The sequence below is a fragment of the Rhineura floridana genome, chromosome 22 (assembly GCF_030035675.1).
Source record: "Rhineura floridana isolate rRhiFlo1 chromosome 22, rRhiFlo1.hap2, whole genome shotgun sequence".
Lineage (NCBI taxonomy): Eukaryota > Metazoa > Chordata > Lepidosauria > Squamata > Rhineuridae > Rhineura > Rhineura floridana.
The window spans coordinates 10,424,548-10,439,853 of NC_084501.1; the positions used below are offsets into that span (position 1 = coordinate 10,424,548).

At 47.5% G+C, this 15,306-nt stretch overlaps 1 protein-coding gene across 1 annotated transcript; it reads right to left on the bottom strand.

Annotated features, from left to right (window-relative positions):
* Window positions 1–208: 208 nt before the first annotated feature.
* PPP1R14B (protein phosphatase 1 regulatory inhibitor subunit 14B) lies at window positions 209–9,781 on the bottom strand. Its single transcript, XM_061606016.1, has 4 exons — window positions 8,955–9,781; window positions 2,296–2,379; window positions 1,831–1,863; window positions 209–718 (listed from the first exon to the last, which is right to left on the bottom strand). The coding sequence occupies exons 1-4, from the start codon at window positions 9,180–9,182 to the stop codon at window positions 650–652; spliced, it is 414 nt and encodes a 137-aa protein (XP_061462000.1). The 5' UTR covers window positions 9,183–9,781; the 3' UTR covers window positions 209–649.
* Window positions 9,782–15,306: the final 5,525 nt, after the last annotated feature.

Genomic DNA, 15,306 nt, shown 5'->3' on the forward strand with positions numbered 1-15,306 from the left:
TCCTGTAGGTCTACTCTGAGTAGAAGAAGCATTGGCTGCAACCCTTAGTCCTACACACGATCAGCATGCACTAAAGCAGCCTCATTGGGTAACTTAAAATGTGTTGGTGAAAGTTTTTGTTAAAATACATACTTTCTGACCACCCAAATGCTCTTAGCCCCTACCCCAAACTTCCTGCCCGTCCCCCTCGACGCAGAAACTTAGGCCCTTGTTCTCAAAGCAGCTTTATTAAATTTATATAAAAACACAAATAATTAAAAAAAAACACCAACCCAAACTTTCTTAAAAAAAAAAAATCAAGTTTCTACCATTTCCCCTCCCCCTCTGTGTTTCTTTCTCTCCCCTGGAGAACAAGCGTTCCTCTCCCCCGCCATACGCCGAAATTCACGGGTGGAGGAGGGGGGTGGATGGGAAGGAACAAGTTGGTATTGCTAAAAAAAGGTGTCCAGATGGTTTTGATTATCAAAGCATCCCCCCCAGAAGGTAAAGCCTTCCCTCTCTTGTGGGGGGGGGGGCAGTAGCTGATTCTCCAACTGGACCTGTGAAAGCTGCCCCTTCCCCTCTCAAACACCGCGTAGCCATAGTTTCAATGACAAAACTCTCCAGAGAGGAAGGAGGGCAGCCATGGGAGATGGTCGCCAGCCGCAAGTCATTTCTTCTGCGGAGTGCTCAGTTTCTGCATTCCACGGATCTTGTCTAGCAAGTCGGCCACAAAAACCTGGTGGGGTGTCAGCAGAGAGAGAGAAAACGGGTGTCAGCGGAGAGCAGCGCCACTACTTCCAGAACCAAATTCACAGCAGAAGGAGATGGCACGAGCTCTCAAACCTCTTGCCCCCTTGCACCATTCAGCTACATGTGCACACCATACAACTTGGGAGCTATAGTTTGTTAAGGGTGCTGGGAACTGTAGCTCTGTGAGGGGGTGGACTACAGTTGCCAGGATCCTTTGGGGGAACTTAGGTGGTTTAAGCGCATGGTATGTACCCAGCCTTAGACTACAGCTGGCTGAGTATGTTTTTTAAAAAACTTTTCCTGTAATTCAGGGCATCATTAAACTTTGGAATTCGCATCACATGCTGCCTATTAGCACAGCAAGGCTTTAAATTGAGTGGTGAAGTTTGAACTCTGATCATGCCTCTTGCTCGCCTTGATGGAGGAGAGAGAGAGGTGGGTGAGTACATGTAGAAACTAATCTCCTGTACAAAGGTAACAATTGCATGTGTTGCTCCACCTGCTTTTGCCTGTGGCCTTGCCCACTGCTGGCATATACAGCCTCTGGAAAGTAGGGAACATGGCCCTCAGCCTGGAAAAGGTTCCCCACCCCTGGTCTACACCTGTTCAGTCAAACCCAGCAAGATAGTGCTTGATTATTCCTACCCCAGAAGGCAGAAATCACAAATGCAAGAGATGCTCCCATGCTGTGATGAAATTGCCTTGTTCAGCTTTTTTTTTTGGGGGGGGGGACAGATTCTCACCCAAATATCCCTGCTGCTGTAGTCCAGGGTTTAGGGAAAAGGGTAGGGTGTGTGTGTGTGGGGAGGCAGAGAGAGAGAGAGACCCTCTCCTAACAGGTGCTGAAAGGAGAGGACGCGATTTCCTGCTGTGAGAGGCAGAACAGGAGAAGGCGTGTTTGGGGAAGGGCATCATTGCAGAGGCAGCTGCTGTTTTTCTGTCTTGCCATGGCAGCAGCAGTCAGAGAGGGGAGAGAGATGTGGGATAGCCACCTCCTTTGTCCTGGGTGGGATGGGGGGCATGGTGATGGAATGGGTGTGGGAACGCTGAAGTCATGGGAAAAATGGGTTGTTCCATGGCAGGGAGGCAGGCACTCACCTCTGTGGGCTTGTAACAGTCAACCAGGAGCTCCTGTTTTTGAAAGAGAGAGAGCAATGAGACGCCAAATATTCAGACAAGTGGAAAGCCTGGCCCACCCACATCTTGCTAGCCACCTACATTTGGGGAAGGGCCATAGCTTGGAGGTCGGGGCCTGTGCCAGAGGGTGGCCAGGTTGGGCCCTGGCTAAGGGCCCCTCCTTTGGGTGGGTGGATAGCACTCCTGCGATCCGCAACAATAAACACTTCTCTGGTTTATTTATATATCAAGAAATGCTGATGAGACGCATGGTCTCCAGATTGCTGACCAGATTGGCCCGCCCGCCCACAGCTTGGCTCCAATCATACTCACACAGCATCTGGTGTTCCCAGGGAATGCACTGACCCTCCCCCCTTTTTCTATTAGAAGTGAGTGGTGGGGCTGCAGAGAAGAGACCCCCCCAATCCAGTTTTTGTGGGCCCCTACCTTTACTCTGGCGCTCCGAGACTCGTCACTTTCCATGTCTAGAAGTTCATCAACATCGATTTCTAGCTCTGGAATCTCTTCTTCCTAGAGTTAATAATAAGATTATTAATAGTAATTATGATAATAGCATTTATATCCCACCTTTTTCTCCAAGGAGCTCAAGGTGGCATCTATGGCTTTGCTCCTCCTCATTTGAATCCCACAACAACCCTGCGAGGTAGGTTAGGCTGAGAGGCAGCGACTGGCCCAAGGTCACCCATTGAGCTTCATGGCTGAGTGGGGATTTGAACCCTGGCCTCTCCCAGGTCCTAGCCCAACATTCTAACCACTACACCACACTGGCTCTCTTCAGTTCGTATCCAGCTACATACAGCGATATATTCGAAAAGGGAGGTGGCTTAAGTATAAAAGGAAATCTATTATGTAAACTTATTCCCTGGGGCAGGGTGCTCCCTCACTGCGTGTGGGGGAGATTATGCACCCCTTCAAATAAGCTCACATTATATAATGAAGGGCAGCATTTGCAGTGCTCATATTACAGGGGTGGGCAGAAAGAGTATGCGCCTTAACCATTTGCAATTACTCCCTTAGGGGCTCCTTTAAGAAGATTATGGGGGGTGACCTCCCCATTTAAAGAGCGGTACAATGTCTAGTAAAAGGGCATCACCGTGGCCTATAGGAGGAGACTGGAGAAGCCATGGGTGCCAGGAGCCATTTCCTCTCTCCCTTCTGAAGGAGAAAGATCTCATTGAGGATTTTGTTTCCATGGTCCCCAGAGCTGGAACCCAGCCACCCAAGACACTCACTGGGATGGGTGCCTGTTATAAACTCTGCGGTGTATATGTTACATTGCTCTGGAGTTCAGATCATTGGGGGCATGAGGGCCATCTGCCCCTCTCCAAGAAAAAGCAGCAATCTTAAGGCCTCTCTTTGTCCCCCAACTTGGAAGGTTCTGCTAGGGCAGGGAGAGGGTTTTGCCTTACCTACTCCGCAGTGCTATGTTGGTAAAAATAAATAAATAAATGAGATGCTGGTACTCATATCTTGCTAAAAGTGCTGTGGGTGCCAGCACAAAATGGCTGCCACGGGCAGTAAAAAAAAGAAAAAGTGCTGGTACTCCGTACCGGTGAATACTGTCATGAAAAAAGGCCCTGCGACTCCCTCATCCTAACTCATCATTGCCATTTCCTCCTTCCCTGGCCTGCCCCTGTTAAGTCCTCTAGGCCAGGGCCGTGCCAACTCTTGTGCCCAATCCCCCAAATGGAAGCGGTAGTGTGGGCTGCACCATTTCAGGTTGCAGACGGGTATGTGTGTGTGTGTGTGCCATTTTGAATGCTCTCCCCCTTTCCATGCTTGTTTGTTTTTGAAACAAACTCCCTGCAAGGGAAAAAAGTAGCACACCAGGGAGAAAAGGTCTAGATGAGCCTGCTTTCTGCTTATTCCCTACTTGCAGGGAGGTTTTCTTTCAAAAAAGTGTAACGCTTCCCCCTCCCCCTTAACAAACACATCTCTGTACTTAATCCACTTCAACAGCCAACCTCCTAATTCTGCTGCAACTATACACCCAGTCTTTGGTCCTGTGTACAGCACTTAACACTCAATTAGTACTAGAGAGTTGTAACGAATTCTTGCAATGTGATGTGCCGTGCCCTGTTAAGGAGGCCAGCCAGCCAGCTATACCCTTTTTGAGGATACTCCATTCCATGTCGCCTCCCCTCTCCCTCAGGAACTCTTGGCTATTGAGCATGCATAGTCCTCAGTGGGTTGTTTTGGCAGGAAGGGTGCCTCCTTAGGGTACACACATTTTTTTGTACTTCTGGAAACCTTGAGGTTTCCCTTGACACCACCCACTTGTTTTTCAGTGGTTCCGTTTTGGCTAAAATCCTATCGGCACTCACCAGCTGAGTTTGTTATTAGAAGGAGTTGTATACAATTTGGGGAAAGCTGGAGGTAGAGGGGGCAGGGAGTAGAGGCAGCTCCGATCATCCAGACTTCAGGATAGCTGAGAGATCTCCCTGTGGGGCTTCAACCTTCACTCAGTAATCAGAGTAATTAAAAAACACAGCCTGTTGCTTAAAACAGTATTAATTAGACAACAGTTATTTTTTTAAAAAAAATCTTAAGTTTTATTTTGACAGAAGTAGTTTTGGAGAAAGCAAAAAGGGTAGAAGAGGCTCCCTCCCGTCACTCTGGGATATAGCAGGAGAGGTCACACCCACACCAGACATATAAAGCAGTATTAAACCATTTTAACCATCATGGCTTCCTGCAAAGAATCCTGGGAATTGTAGTTTACTCCTCACAAAGCCACAATTCCCACACTTTTAACAAGCTACAGTTCCCAGGATTCTTTGGGAAAAGCCATGATTAAGTTTAAAGTGGTGTAATGCTGATTTAAATGGCTGGTGTATGTGTAACTGAGGATACTTCTTCCCAAATGCTACTGACAAAAATAGATTTTTCACCTCTTCCAAAATGACATAGGTAGGTTTAATCAACACCTCTTAATTCATCAATTTAGCAGTGCAATCCTGTGTCTGCTCTTGGATTCAATGGGGCTTACTCCCAAATAAGTGGGGGTAGGATTGCAAGTTAAATTCTTTTTTTGTTAATCTGGCTTGCTCTCTGCTAGGGATGGATGGGTCTGTCAACTGTGGTTCTCAGTTTCTAATCTTCCTACTCTTAAATTCAGTTCTCCACATTTGTGCAGCAATTTGAAATAAATATATATTTTTTTACAAAATCCGCATGAAAAATAGCCAGCATTTTAGTGTGAATTTCTCCTAAGAATCACAGTTTTGTATGCAGTGTTGCCTAAAATGCACATTTTTGCAAAGCCATTTCCCCTAAAATGATGCCATTTCTGAATGTTATCTCCATTAATATATACATTTTATGCCCTTTGCATTAGTTTGCGCATGTTGCTTGGCTGGAGAACTGCATTGCAAAATGGGAAAAATGCCATTTCAAATGACGGCTGTGCTTTGGTTTGTGTACTGTTGCGGCAAGTGCAGTGTTTGGGAGGTTTGGCTTTAGATGTGAACTGAATCAAATTTCTCCCACATTTGTACTTGCCGCTAAACCCCACTTAGCGAGACCTCTCCCAATCCACGTACAGGGACTTGCCTGGGCCAGCACCCCTATTCAACTCGTATCACTGTTCCAGCAGCGCAGCCTGGTAACAAAGGGAAGCATTGAGGGTTGTGAAGGAAAATTAAAACAGCTGAGGTACATTTCCAGCAGCAGAAGGAGGCCAAAGGTAATTGGGTCATCTACAGTCTTCCCATCAAGGCTGGCATGTATGAGTCAGCGTGTCCGTGTGTGTTTGCAAGGCCCAGGCAGCTTTTGAAACCTTGTCTTAAGCTTCCGGCCCTCTTGATCAGCTACTTACTGCCCCATTAGCCTACTCAGATGCAAGGCCCATGCGGCCAACTAAATCCCCCCTCACCCACCCCTCCCAATATGTGGACTGGCTGGCTGGCTGCTAGCCAGATGGCATTTGGCAGGCAGGCAGGGTGTATGCACGCGCAGGCAGAAACAGAAAGTTGATCCTGCCATTGTGGTCTGGCTGATACAAAATTAGACTCTGGTCTCATGTTTGAATGCTGCCTGGGCCACAAGTCCACTGGGCAGCCCCAGAGTTAGAGCCGTTGACCCCCATCCCCTCTGTTTCAGCCCTGCCACCCTTTTTGTGTGGGGACAACAAAAATTGCAAGGATGGAAGAAAAAGGAGCATACTTTTCCCTCCCTCTTTGTGAAACATAATCTTGTTATGCTTTAAGGTTTACGACAACAAGCCTAGTTGTTTTTTTTAAACCCCATATATTAAAAGGCAGCCGCTCCTCTCAAGAGTCAGCTGCATTTGCAACTAAGGCCACACTTCCAAACCCAGAATAACAAACCCTACAGAGCACAAAGGGTGAGGAACCCCCCCCCAAAAAAACAGGTCTCACCACCACACAGCTGGCAAAATCAGAAGATAATTTAGCCTTGAAGTTTATTCCCACTCTTCCTCTCTGGGGGTGGGGAAAGGACAGATTCGAACAGGGGACCCACTAAGGCCCAGCTAGAAGGCTTGCTTACCTAGTGACCTTAAGTGACCTTCACCACCAGTGCAACAAAAGTAGAGAGCCTGGCCTCATCACCAGTGACCTCTCCATTCTTTAGGGCAGGCAAGCAGAAACTGGGAGGAATCCACTGCTGGATCGATCAGATTTGGTGGTGGGGCAGAAGAGTGGGAGACTAAACTGGGGAGGGGGAGGAGCAATGGGGTATTTTGTCCGGTGTGTGGGGCTGGTTCCTTCTCAAGCCTGCCCTATAACATTTGGCAAATGGAACAAGGGAAAACTGCATAGGATAAAATGCCCAGAGAGATAACAGGAGAGGTGGCTGAGCGAGCACGTGATGGCCAGATATGCCAAGCCCATCTGAGTTGCTTAAAAACATACGCGCGCAGCCACCAACACCCGCTACACAATGGCCCTTTAAATAAAAGTGTCTGGAGGAGAGAGACTGATTCTGCCCCATGGATGTAGCCCATCTCTGGAAGAAAAGCAGGGCTTGAAGTACAGATTGATTCAAGAGAGGGCCCGTGGTGGTGTAGCAGTTAAGAGTGTTGGACTAGGACCCAGGAGACAAGGGTTCGAGTCCCCACTTGGCCCATGAAGCTTGCTGGGTGACCAGTTGCAATCTCTCAGCCTAACCTACAGTAGTGTAGTGGCAAATTCAGAAGTGCAGGGTCCCTTCATGATAGTCACAACCACACCTCTCCACCCTTTTTTGCTGCTGGGTTGAGAATGAGATCCTTGTTAATGCCTTCTCCCACAACAACAGACATCCCTAGGAGTCAATCAGCGTGAAAGGGGAGAGTGTTAGCTACTGAGAAGAGTCTTCTCAGTGACTGACTCTCCTCCTCTCACTCTGATTGGCTCCAATCAGCAGGAAGGGCACAGGGAACCATGTGGGAGGACTCTTCTCAGTAGCTAACACTGTCATGCTGATTGGCTTGTAGGATGCTGGAGACATAGGGACCCTGCTCCCAAAAAAGTAAAGGGTCTAAGACCCTCCCCCCGACCCTGGATGACTGCACCCCTGCTAACCTACCCCGCAGGGTTGTTGTGAGGATAAAATGGAGAGGGAGGAGAAATCATGCGTGCCACCTTGTGTGCTCCTTGGAGGAAAGGTGGGATAGAAATGCAATACTAACAAAAATATTAAGGTAACCTTTGGTACAGAGGAGGTAGACAGCAGATCATAAGGCCCCTGACAGGCCTTCAAGATTCAACTGTAGGATTAGGCAGAAAACAAAACCGGGAAGGGGTAGGGCTATTCAGTGGGGGTGCTGCAGAAAGGCAGGCCTTGGAAAAATGAAGTAAGCTTGTCTAAGCTGACAATATAAGGTTGGATATAGGGGGAGACCTGTAGCCTGTGTTCGGGATGTCGCTGGGTTAGGCAAGCCACCCCGAGGATGTCCTTGTTGGACAGAAAATGCCACTGGAGTCAATGGGAAGATTCTGTCTAAGAGGGAGTCCCCACTCTGCAAGTAACCAGACCTCATTGTCTCTTGGATCACTGCACCATACCCGATGACAAAAGGACCGAGAAGTGTGGAGGTGGGAATACTTGTGCTGCCATATGATGGGGAGACTTGAGGAGGTGGGGGGGAGGGGAATGACCCTCTGGTTGTACGAACTGGGTCTCAGTGGGTTATAGGGAGGCTGCAACAGCATGGCTGAACACAATATGGGGGTTGTTAAGGTCCCCCAAAGAGCAGGTTGGGGGGTCACCAATGTTTAGAAACATGAGGCCACATGGGATCTCGATTTATAGGGATTGTTGCGTGCCCCTCCTCTTTGTTGGATGGCTTTCTTTGCACAGCCGTGCTTGGAAATAATATTTTAAGATACACACAAAGTCACGTGTCTGTGTGTGTGTAAAATGTAGACAGTGGAACAGGGTCCGCCCTATGGAGCAAGGTGGTACTGGGGCAAAAGATCTGCTGGGGAGGGGTTCATTAATCCCTCCCTCAAGATTTAGAGTGTAAGCTCCTGAGGGCAGAGACCTTTTCAATGCAAAGAAGGATGAGGAAGTGGAAGAAGTAGTTAAAGAGTGCTGGACTGGGACCTGGGTTCAAGGCTTTAAATGCCCACTCTGCCATTAAGCTCTCTGGGCGACCTTGGGCCAGCCACTGCCCCTCAACCTAACCTCCCTCACAGGGTTGTTGTGAGGCTCAAATGGAGAGGGGGGAAGAACCATGTATGTGTCCTTGAAGAATTTGCAGGATATAAATGCAATAATTAATGAAATAAGTTTTTGGGGTGGCATACAAAGGCGTGTTTTAGCAGGAAGCTTCATGGGGTGTGGGAAGTTCTGGTGCTTGTACAGGCTCCATAGGTGATAAATGGGCAATTAAGGGGTCTGAATAAGGTGGGTCTGGATTATAGGGGCAATATGTAAAATACGAATGATGGGAGACTTAATATTTAATTAATTAATTAATTAATTTGTATCCCGCCCTTCCTCCTAACAGGAGCCCAGGGCGGCAAACAAAGCACTAAAACACTTTAATATGAGGAGCTTGAGTCATGGGTTGGCCCTATAAGGAAACCTAAGCGTAATAATGGGGTAGGACAGGATTTTAGAGCTGGGGCGGTTGTTACCTGGCAATCATAGAGGACCGTCAGCTGTTCCAAGATCCATTCTTCCAAGTGGAGTCGCTTTCGAAGCTCTTTGCGATCATATTTCACCGTCACCCTCCCCTGGCGCCGGACCGGGCCCTCCTCTTCCTCCGCGGCCGGTTCCCCCGCTGGGGGGCTTTGGAAATAGACCCGGGGCCCCGTTCCCCCAGCAGCCGGCGGGCCGCTCTCCGGGCTACAAGGAGCCGCCATCCGAACCGAATCGGAACCAGAGTGGGTCCCCGAGACCAGGGAAAAGTGATGACTCCGCTTTCTGTCTCCCTTTTGTCCTTCCTTTTCCGGCACCACGTGTGCGTGGGGGAGCACCGGCTGGATCCCGAGGACCGAACCAGCCCCAGAACCGGATCGGTCTCCCCAGCAGCACCCTTGGCTCTCTTCCCCCCCCTCCGCCGACTCTGCCCCGAACCGGCACCAGCACCGAGCCTCAAGAGGACTAGGACCACGTGAGATCCGAACCGGCGTGGTCTCTCTTTAACATATATTGCTGCTCCTTGCCCAGAACCACGTGCAATGGGAGCAGGAGCTAGCCTCCTCTTGCGCGCGAGCACACACACAAGAACTCGGCACCGAATCAGAACCGGAATCCCACACGCCTCCTTCCTCCTCTTCTTTGTTTGCAAAACTGGAAACCGGTTTCGTCTCTCTTCCTCTCCCTGTCTCTCCCCACCCAATCCTTCCCCCCGGCGCGATTGCTTCACTTTGCTTTCAGAAGCCCCTGAAAACGAACCAGGTCCCGGTGCCGACCCGCTTCGCCCTTCCCCTGCAGCTCGGCCCCTTTGTCCCCCGCCTGCTGCCGCTGCCGGTGCCACTGGCTCAGTCTCCCAGCCCCACCTCACCCCACCCCGCCCCCTTAAAGGGCCCGCGTGGCTCTCCCTTCCCCCACCCAGCAGCGCTTGTGCTGCTGCACAGACGCCCACCCCATCGCACCCCACCCCCCAGGGCTGTCTGGCCGTCCCTCTTGGATGCTATGCGCCCCCCCGCCAATACACCCCCCCCAACCCCCCCCAATGCTCCTGTTTGGGGAGACCCTTTTCCTTCTCCCTCCTACTCTATCAACACACACACACATACACTCACACGTTCATCAAGAGACCCCAGGGGGGGTTATAGCACAGAAAACAACAAACGATATATGCCAATACTCAACATCATATCTAAGCCATACAAAAAACATTAAAGCAATTACAATAAGAAGAAATATATAATAAAAGACAAAATCTTAGATACAACTGTAAAGCATAGTACGTACATATATGGCAGCCATAAGGGAGGGGAAAAATCGGGAACAGACGGGTGTAGTCGTCCAGGGGGTCTTAGACCTTTTACTTTTTGGGAACAGGGTCCCAGCAGGGTCCCTATGTCTCCAGTGCCCTATGAAGCAATCAGCACGAAAAAGGAATATGCCAGCCACAGACAGAAGTTTTCTAACTTGCTTCCTTGTCCTTTCCTGCTGATTGGAGCCAATCAGAGTGAAAGGAGGCGAATCAGTAACTGAGAAGACTCTTTTCAGTAGCTAACACTCTCCCCTTTCATGCTCCTAGGTACATCTGTTGTTGTGGGGGAAGGCATTAACAAGGATCTCATTCTCAACCCAGCAGCAAAAGAAAAGAAGGGGGAGGATGTGTGGTTGTGACTATCATGAAGGGACCCCACACTTCTAAATTTGCCACGACATTACTGGGAGCAGGGTGCATAAAAAGCAAAAGCGATGTATAAGTACAATACACACACACCAGAAATTGAAACCTCTGTTTTGTCAGTCACAATATATATAACACAGGTATGCATACAGTTGCTTTGTCAAAAGAAAGTTCGGGGGCATTTGCTAAATTTTTAGCTGAATGGCTTTATTGATTTGTTGTTCACCTATGACAGGAATGCATCAGGCAATGTCAGATTGTTGGATAACAGTGATATTATTTTTGCTCACATATCCCATCAAATAATGAAAGTGTGTGTGTGTGTGTGTGTGTGTGTGAATTGTGTGTGTGAATATAATTAGGATATATTCTGTTACAGTAACCATGAATGGAACTCAATACATTGTGTCCCAAAATGTAACGCAAATATGTTTTATACACAATCAGATGTCGTTATTTAATAAGATCACACACACGTATTCAAATTCTGCCAGCACAGATGGACGCGCACGCACGCACGCACACACACACACACACACTGTCTCTCTGTCTACACTGACTGGGAGCAGCTCTGCAGAGTTTCAGATAGGGGCCTCCCCCAGCCCAAACTGGAGATGTGGGGGGTTGAACCCGGGCCTTCTGCATGCAAACCAGATGCTCTGCTGCTGAGTTACAGCTCTGACATATGGATTAACTTTGGTGGGTCTACTCTGAGTAGGACCAGCACCCATTTTGTCTGCCTCTGTACACACACAGACATTTTTTTAAAAAATTGAAGCAAATTTTGTTAATGAGGGAGTGAGGTGGAACTCTCCAATTATGCAAGGGGAGGAGGATTTCTGCCATCCCCCTCCCCACTGCTCCAATTCTACCCCAATCCAACTGCGAGTCTCTTTCCGCCTGGCTTCTGCCACTTTAATGGCATGCCTGTTTGGCCAGTTTAAATAGGATGTCCAAATCTGGCGAGGGTAAAGGTCCAGGGTGGAGACTGAGAGAGGTGGAGAGATTAAGAAAGAGTTTTTTAAAAAAGAGGGGTGGGGGGCGCAGCATTAGACACGTAGCACTCTAGTGCTGCTGGATTGTCATTCGTCTGATTCTGGGGAGGGGCCTTTGCATTTAGAATGTGGTCACCCTTTGCCTTGATTTGGCATGACATGGTTTTTGTTTTTCCATCCTGATTATTTACTTCAGATAAACCTGCACTCTATCAGCCTGCTAACAAGGTACCGGGATTTTAACTCTAAGCAGATGGCTGTTTGTGGTTTAAAATTCAAGATTAGATCAATGCCCAAAATGCAACAATTGCTTATTTTAACCAACTCTGTCAGCATTTATCCTTCAAAAAGATACTTCTTTTTCTTCTGGAGGGGTGTCTGTGCTTTTCACAGCATAAGATCAGGCAGATACCCAACAGGTTTTCTCCTGGGAAAAGAGATGCCATGATGGGTAAAAATGGACTTGCTGGATTTTGATAGGCTGCATACACCCCATACATTTAAAGCACATTTAAATCAACCCTGTTCTTGTGATGTGCCTTCAAGTAGATTTTGACTTATGGTGACCCTATGGATCAGCGACCTCCAAGAGCATCTGTCATGAACCACCCTGTTCAGATCTTGTAAGTTCAGGTCTGTGGCTTCCTTTATGGAATCAATCCATCTCTTGTTTGGCCTTCCTCTTTTTCTACTCCCTTCTGTTTTTTCCAGCATTATTGTCTTTTCTAGTGAATCATGTCTTCTCATTATGTGTCCAAAGTATGATAACCTCAGTTTCATCATTTTAGCTTCTAGTGATAGTTCTGGTTTAATTTGTTCTAACACCCAATTATTTGACTTTTTCGCAGTCCATGGTATCCACAAAGCTCTCCAACACCACATTTCAAATGAGTTGATTTTCTCTTATCCGCGTTTTTCACTGTCCAACTTTCACATCCATACATAGAGATTGGGAACACCATGGTCTGAATGATCCTGACTTTAGCGTTCAGTGATACGTCTTTGCATTTGAGGACCTTTTCTAGTTCTCTCACAGCTGCTCTCCCCAGTCCTAGCCTTCTTCTGATTTCTTGACTATTGTTTCCATTTTGGTTAATGACTGTGCCAAGGTACTGATAATCCTTGACAAGTTCAATGTCCTTATTGTCAACTGTAAAGTTATATAAATATTCTGTTGTCATTACTTTAGTCTTTTTGACGTTCAGTTTGTGCTTTAAATGTATAGTGTGTACACAGACCAAGAAACAGGGACCCTGCCGGGGGTTGGTTGGTTACAGAAGTAGCCACTTTACGTCTTTGAACATGGGTTGCAAGAGTTGGGTAGGGCAGAATCTGCTACGAACACCCCACAGTGCCCTCTTCTCAGCCACTGCATAGTGAAATGTGCAAATGAAAAGCAGACTCTCACCAAGAATGGGATCTGTTTGGCTCCTGCTGGGAGGAAGGGCGGGTTATACATTAAATAATAAATAAAATAAAAAATAAATAAAATCCTCCAGCGCTACCTCCAGCAGTGGTTGGGAAACAGGCCTACCGTGGAACAGAATGCACAAACACATCTATGGCTTTAAGATACAAGAGCCTGGGGGCGGGGGAGACCCACGTGGTTTGGGCCCCAACAGAAGCCTAATTCAGACACTTCCTGCCACAGAAGAGCAGAGCAGCAGCAGCAGCTGCAAGGAGCGCTTTTTGAACTTAGAGAGCTGAGTCAAATCATTGGCAAGTGACCCAATTGGCAGCCACTCTGCAGGGTTTGGGGTAGATTTCCCTCCCCCTCCAACCCCTGCCTTGTTTATCAGGATCTTTTAAACTGAAGAGCCCAGGAGAAAAGCCACCACTTTTCCGCGGGCAAACAATGCGCTCCACCTTTGAGCTCTGTCCCTGAGTTCAAAATCAAGGTACAGAGCACTTTACAATCGCCGCAGATCTCATTTGCAGCCTGATTGTTCAAGCATGCCCCACTTCGCTAACGCCTTTGCAGTCTACAAGTTTCTCCATGAGTATATTTGCTTCCTGAACTACGGCCTCCCACCTCTGTTGGAGGCAGTATGCTTCTGAATATCTGTTGCTGAAAACTGCAGGAGGGGAGAGCGCTCTCTTGCACTCAGGGCCTGCTTGTGGGCTTCCCCAAAGAGGCATCTGGGCTGGCCGTTGTGAGAACAGTATGCTGGACTAGATGGGCCACTGGCCCGATCCAGCAGCCAGGCTCTTCTGATGTTCTTGTACTGCCTTAGTTCTGTTTAGCTGACATGGCTAAACATTGCAAAACAATACATGAACCTGAAATGCAGGCATCCTGCAAAAACTGTGCTTCTCCAAATTGTGCAATGCAGTTTACCAGCCAAGTAACGTATTGTTCTTGTTAATTAGATTTATATCCTGCCCTTCCTCCCAGGGGGTCATGCAAAAATTCATATGCTAGGGTTAAAATGTGCATGCAAGTGCATATACAGTAGGGCCCCGCTCATATAGCAGGTTATGTTCCGGACCCCTGCTGTAAAGCAAAAACCGCTGTAAAGCGGATCCCATTGACTTACATTGACCAAAATGGCGCCCAATGGCAAAAAAACGCCGTAAAAGCGGAACAAGCACTGTAAAGCAGGGCCTTTCCACAATTGACAACCGCTGTATTAGCGGAACGCTGTAAAGCGGGGCCCTACTGTATTAATTTAAATAACGTGCAAACATGCATCATGTAAGGGATAAATGCTTTGCAAAATGTGTATATTAGGCAAATGTGCACACCAAAATGTATGTATTAGGAGAAAGTCGCACTAAAATGCTGGTGAATTTTCATGAGGACTGTTAAAAATAAATCATAAACTGATGTGGAAATGTGGATAACTGAATTTAAGATTGGAAAAGTGAGAATCTGAGAGAAACTGAAATGGAGAGATTTGCCTATCCCTAGACCTGAATCTCCCTCCATTCAACTTCACTGGATGACTCCATTGGGTTCTAGTATAATAACGGTGGGGAGGATCTCCCTGTCCACTTCCTCCATCTCATACATACGTTTTGAACCCTCAATCATATCGATCCTTTCTCACCTTCTTTGGAAATGAAATAACTCCAACCTTTGGGGAAAAATACCCACATGGGAGATACTTAACAGCCCCCCCCTAATTTTTGTTGCCCTTTTTCTACACCTTCAACTTGACACTCGTTTTTTTAGATGTGGCAACCACAACTGTACACAGTGTTTTGAGTGTGGTTCAGACCAGCTTGTAAACTAGAGCCACAGGCTTAAGAAGGAATGGGATTTGTGGCACGTTATAAGACTAACAGATTTATTTCAGTGCAACCTTCTGTTGGGTTATAATTTATTATGCCACAATAAATCTGTTAAGTCTTTAAGGTTCCATAAGACTCCCGCCTCTTCTCCCCCCCCCCCTTTTTGGTATATATGACATTCTTCTAACTCTCTGGAATTGGTAATCTCAGCAAGGTTTCAAAAAACAACCCATCTGAAAGACAGGAGGGGAAGAAAACTTGTCTGGCAGAACAAAAGATGGAATCTCTGCGAGGAGGACTAACCTCAAACTAACTAACATCGCCCCCTTCAGGCTCTGTGGAGAAGTAGTTTTGGGAGAAAAGGATAAAAGGAACCCACCCATAAACCCAGAGTTCACCTTGAAGACTTTTTTTAAAAAGCTATGTTGGGGTTGTTGCAAGGTCTTC

Bases quoted from the DNA above. Each gene is read 5' to 3' on its own strand.
- PPP1R14B (XM_061606016.1), bottom strand. From the start codon at position 9,182: ATGGCGGCTCCTTGTAGCCCGGAGAGCGGCCCGCCGGCTGCTGGGGGA. The intron at 1,864-2,295 runs GTAGGGGCCCAC...TTTCAAAAACAG, and splicing joins CTCGGAGCGCCAGAGTAAAG to GAGCTCCTGGTTGACTGTTA. The intron at 719-1,830 runs GTGAGTGCCTGC...ACACCCCACCAG, and splicing joins ACTGTTACAAGCCCACAGAG to GTTTTTGTGGCCGACTTGCT.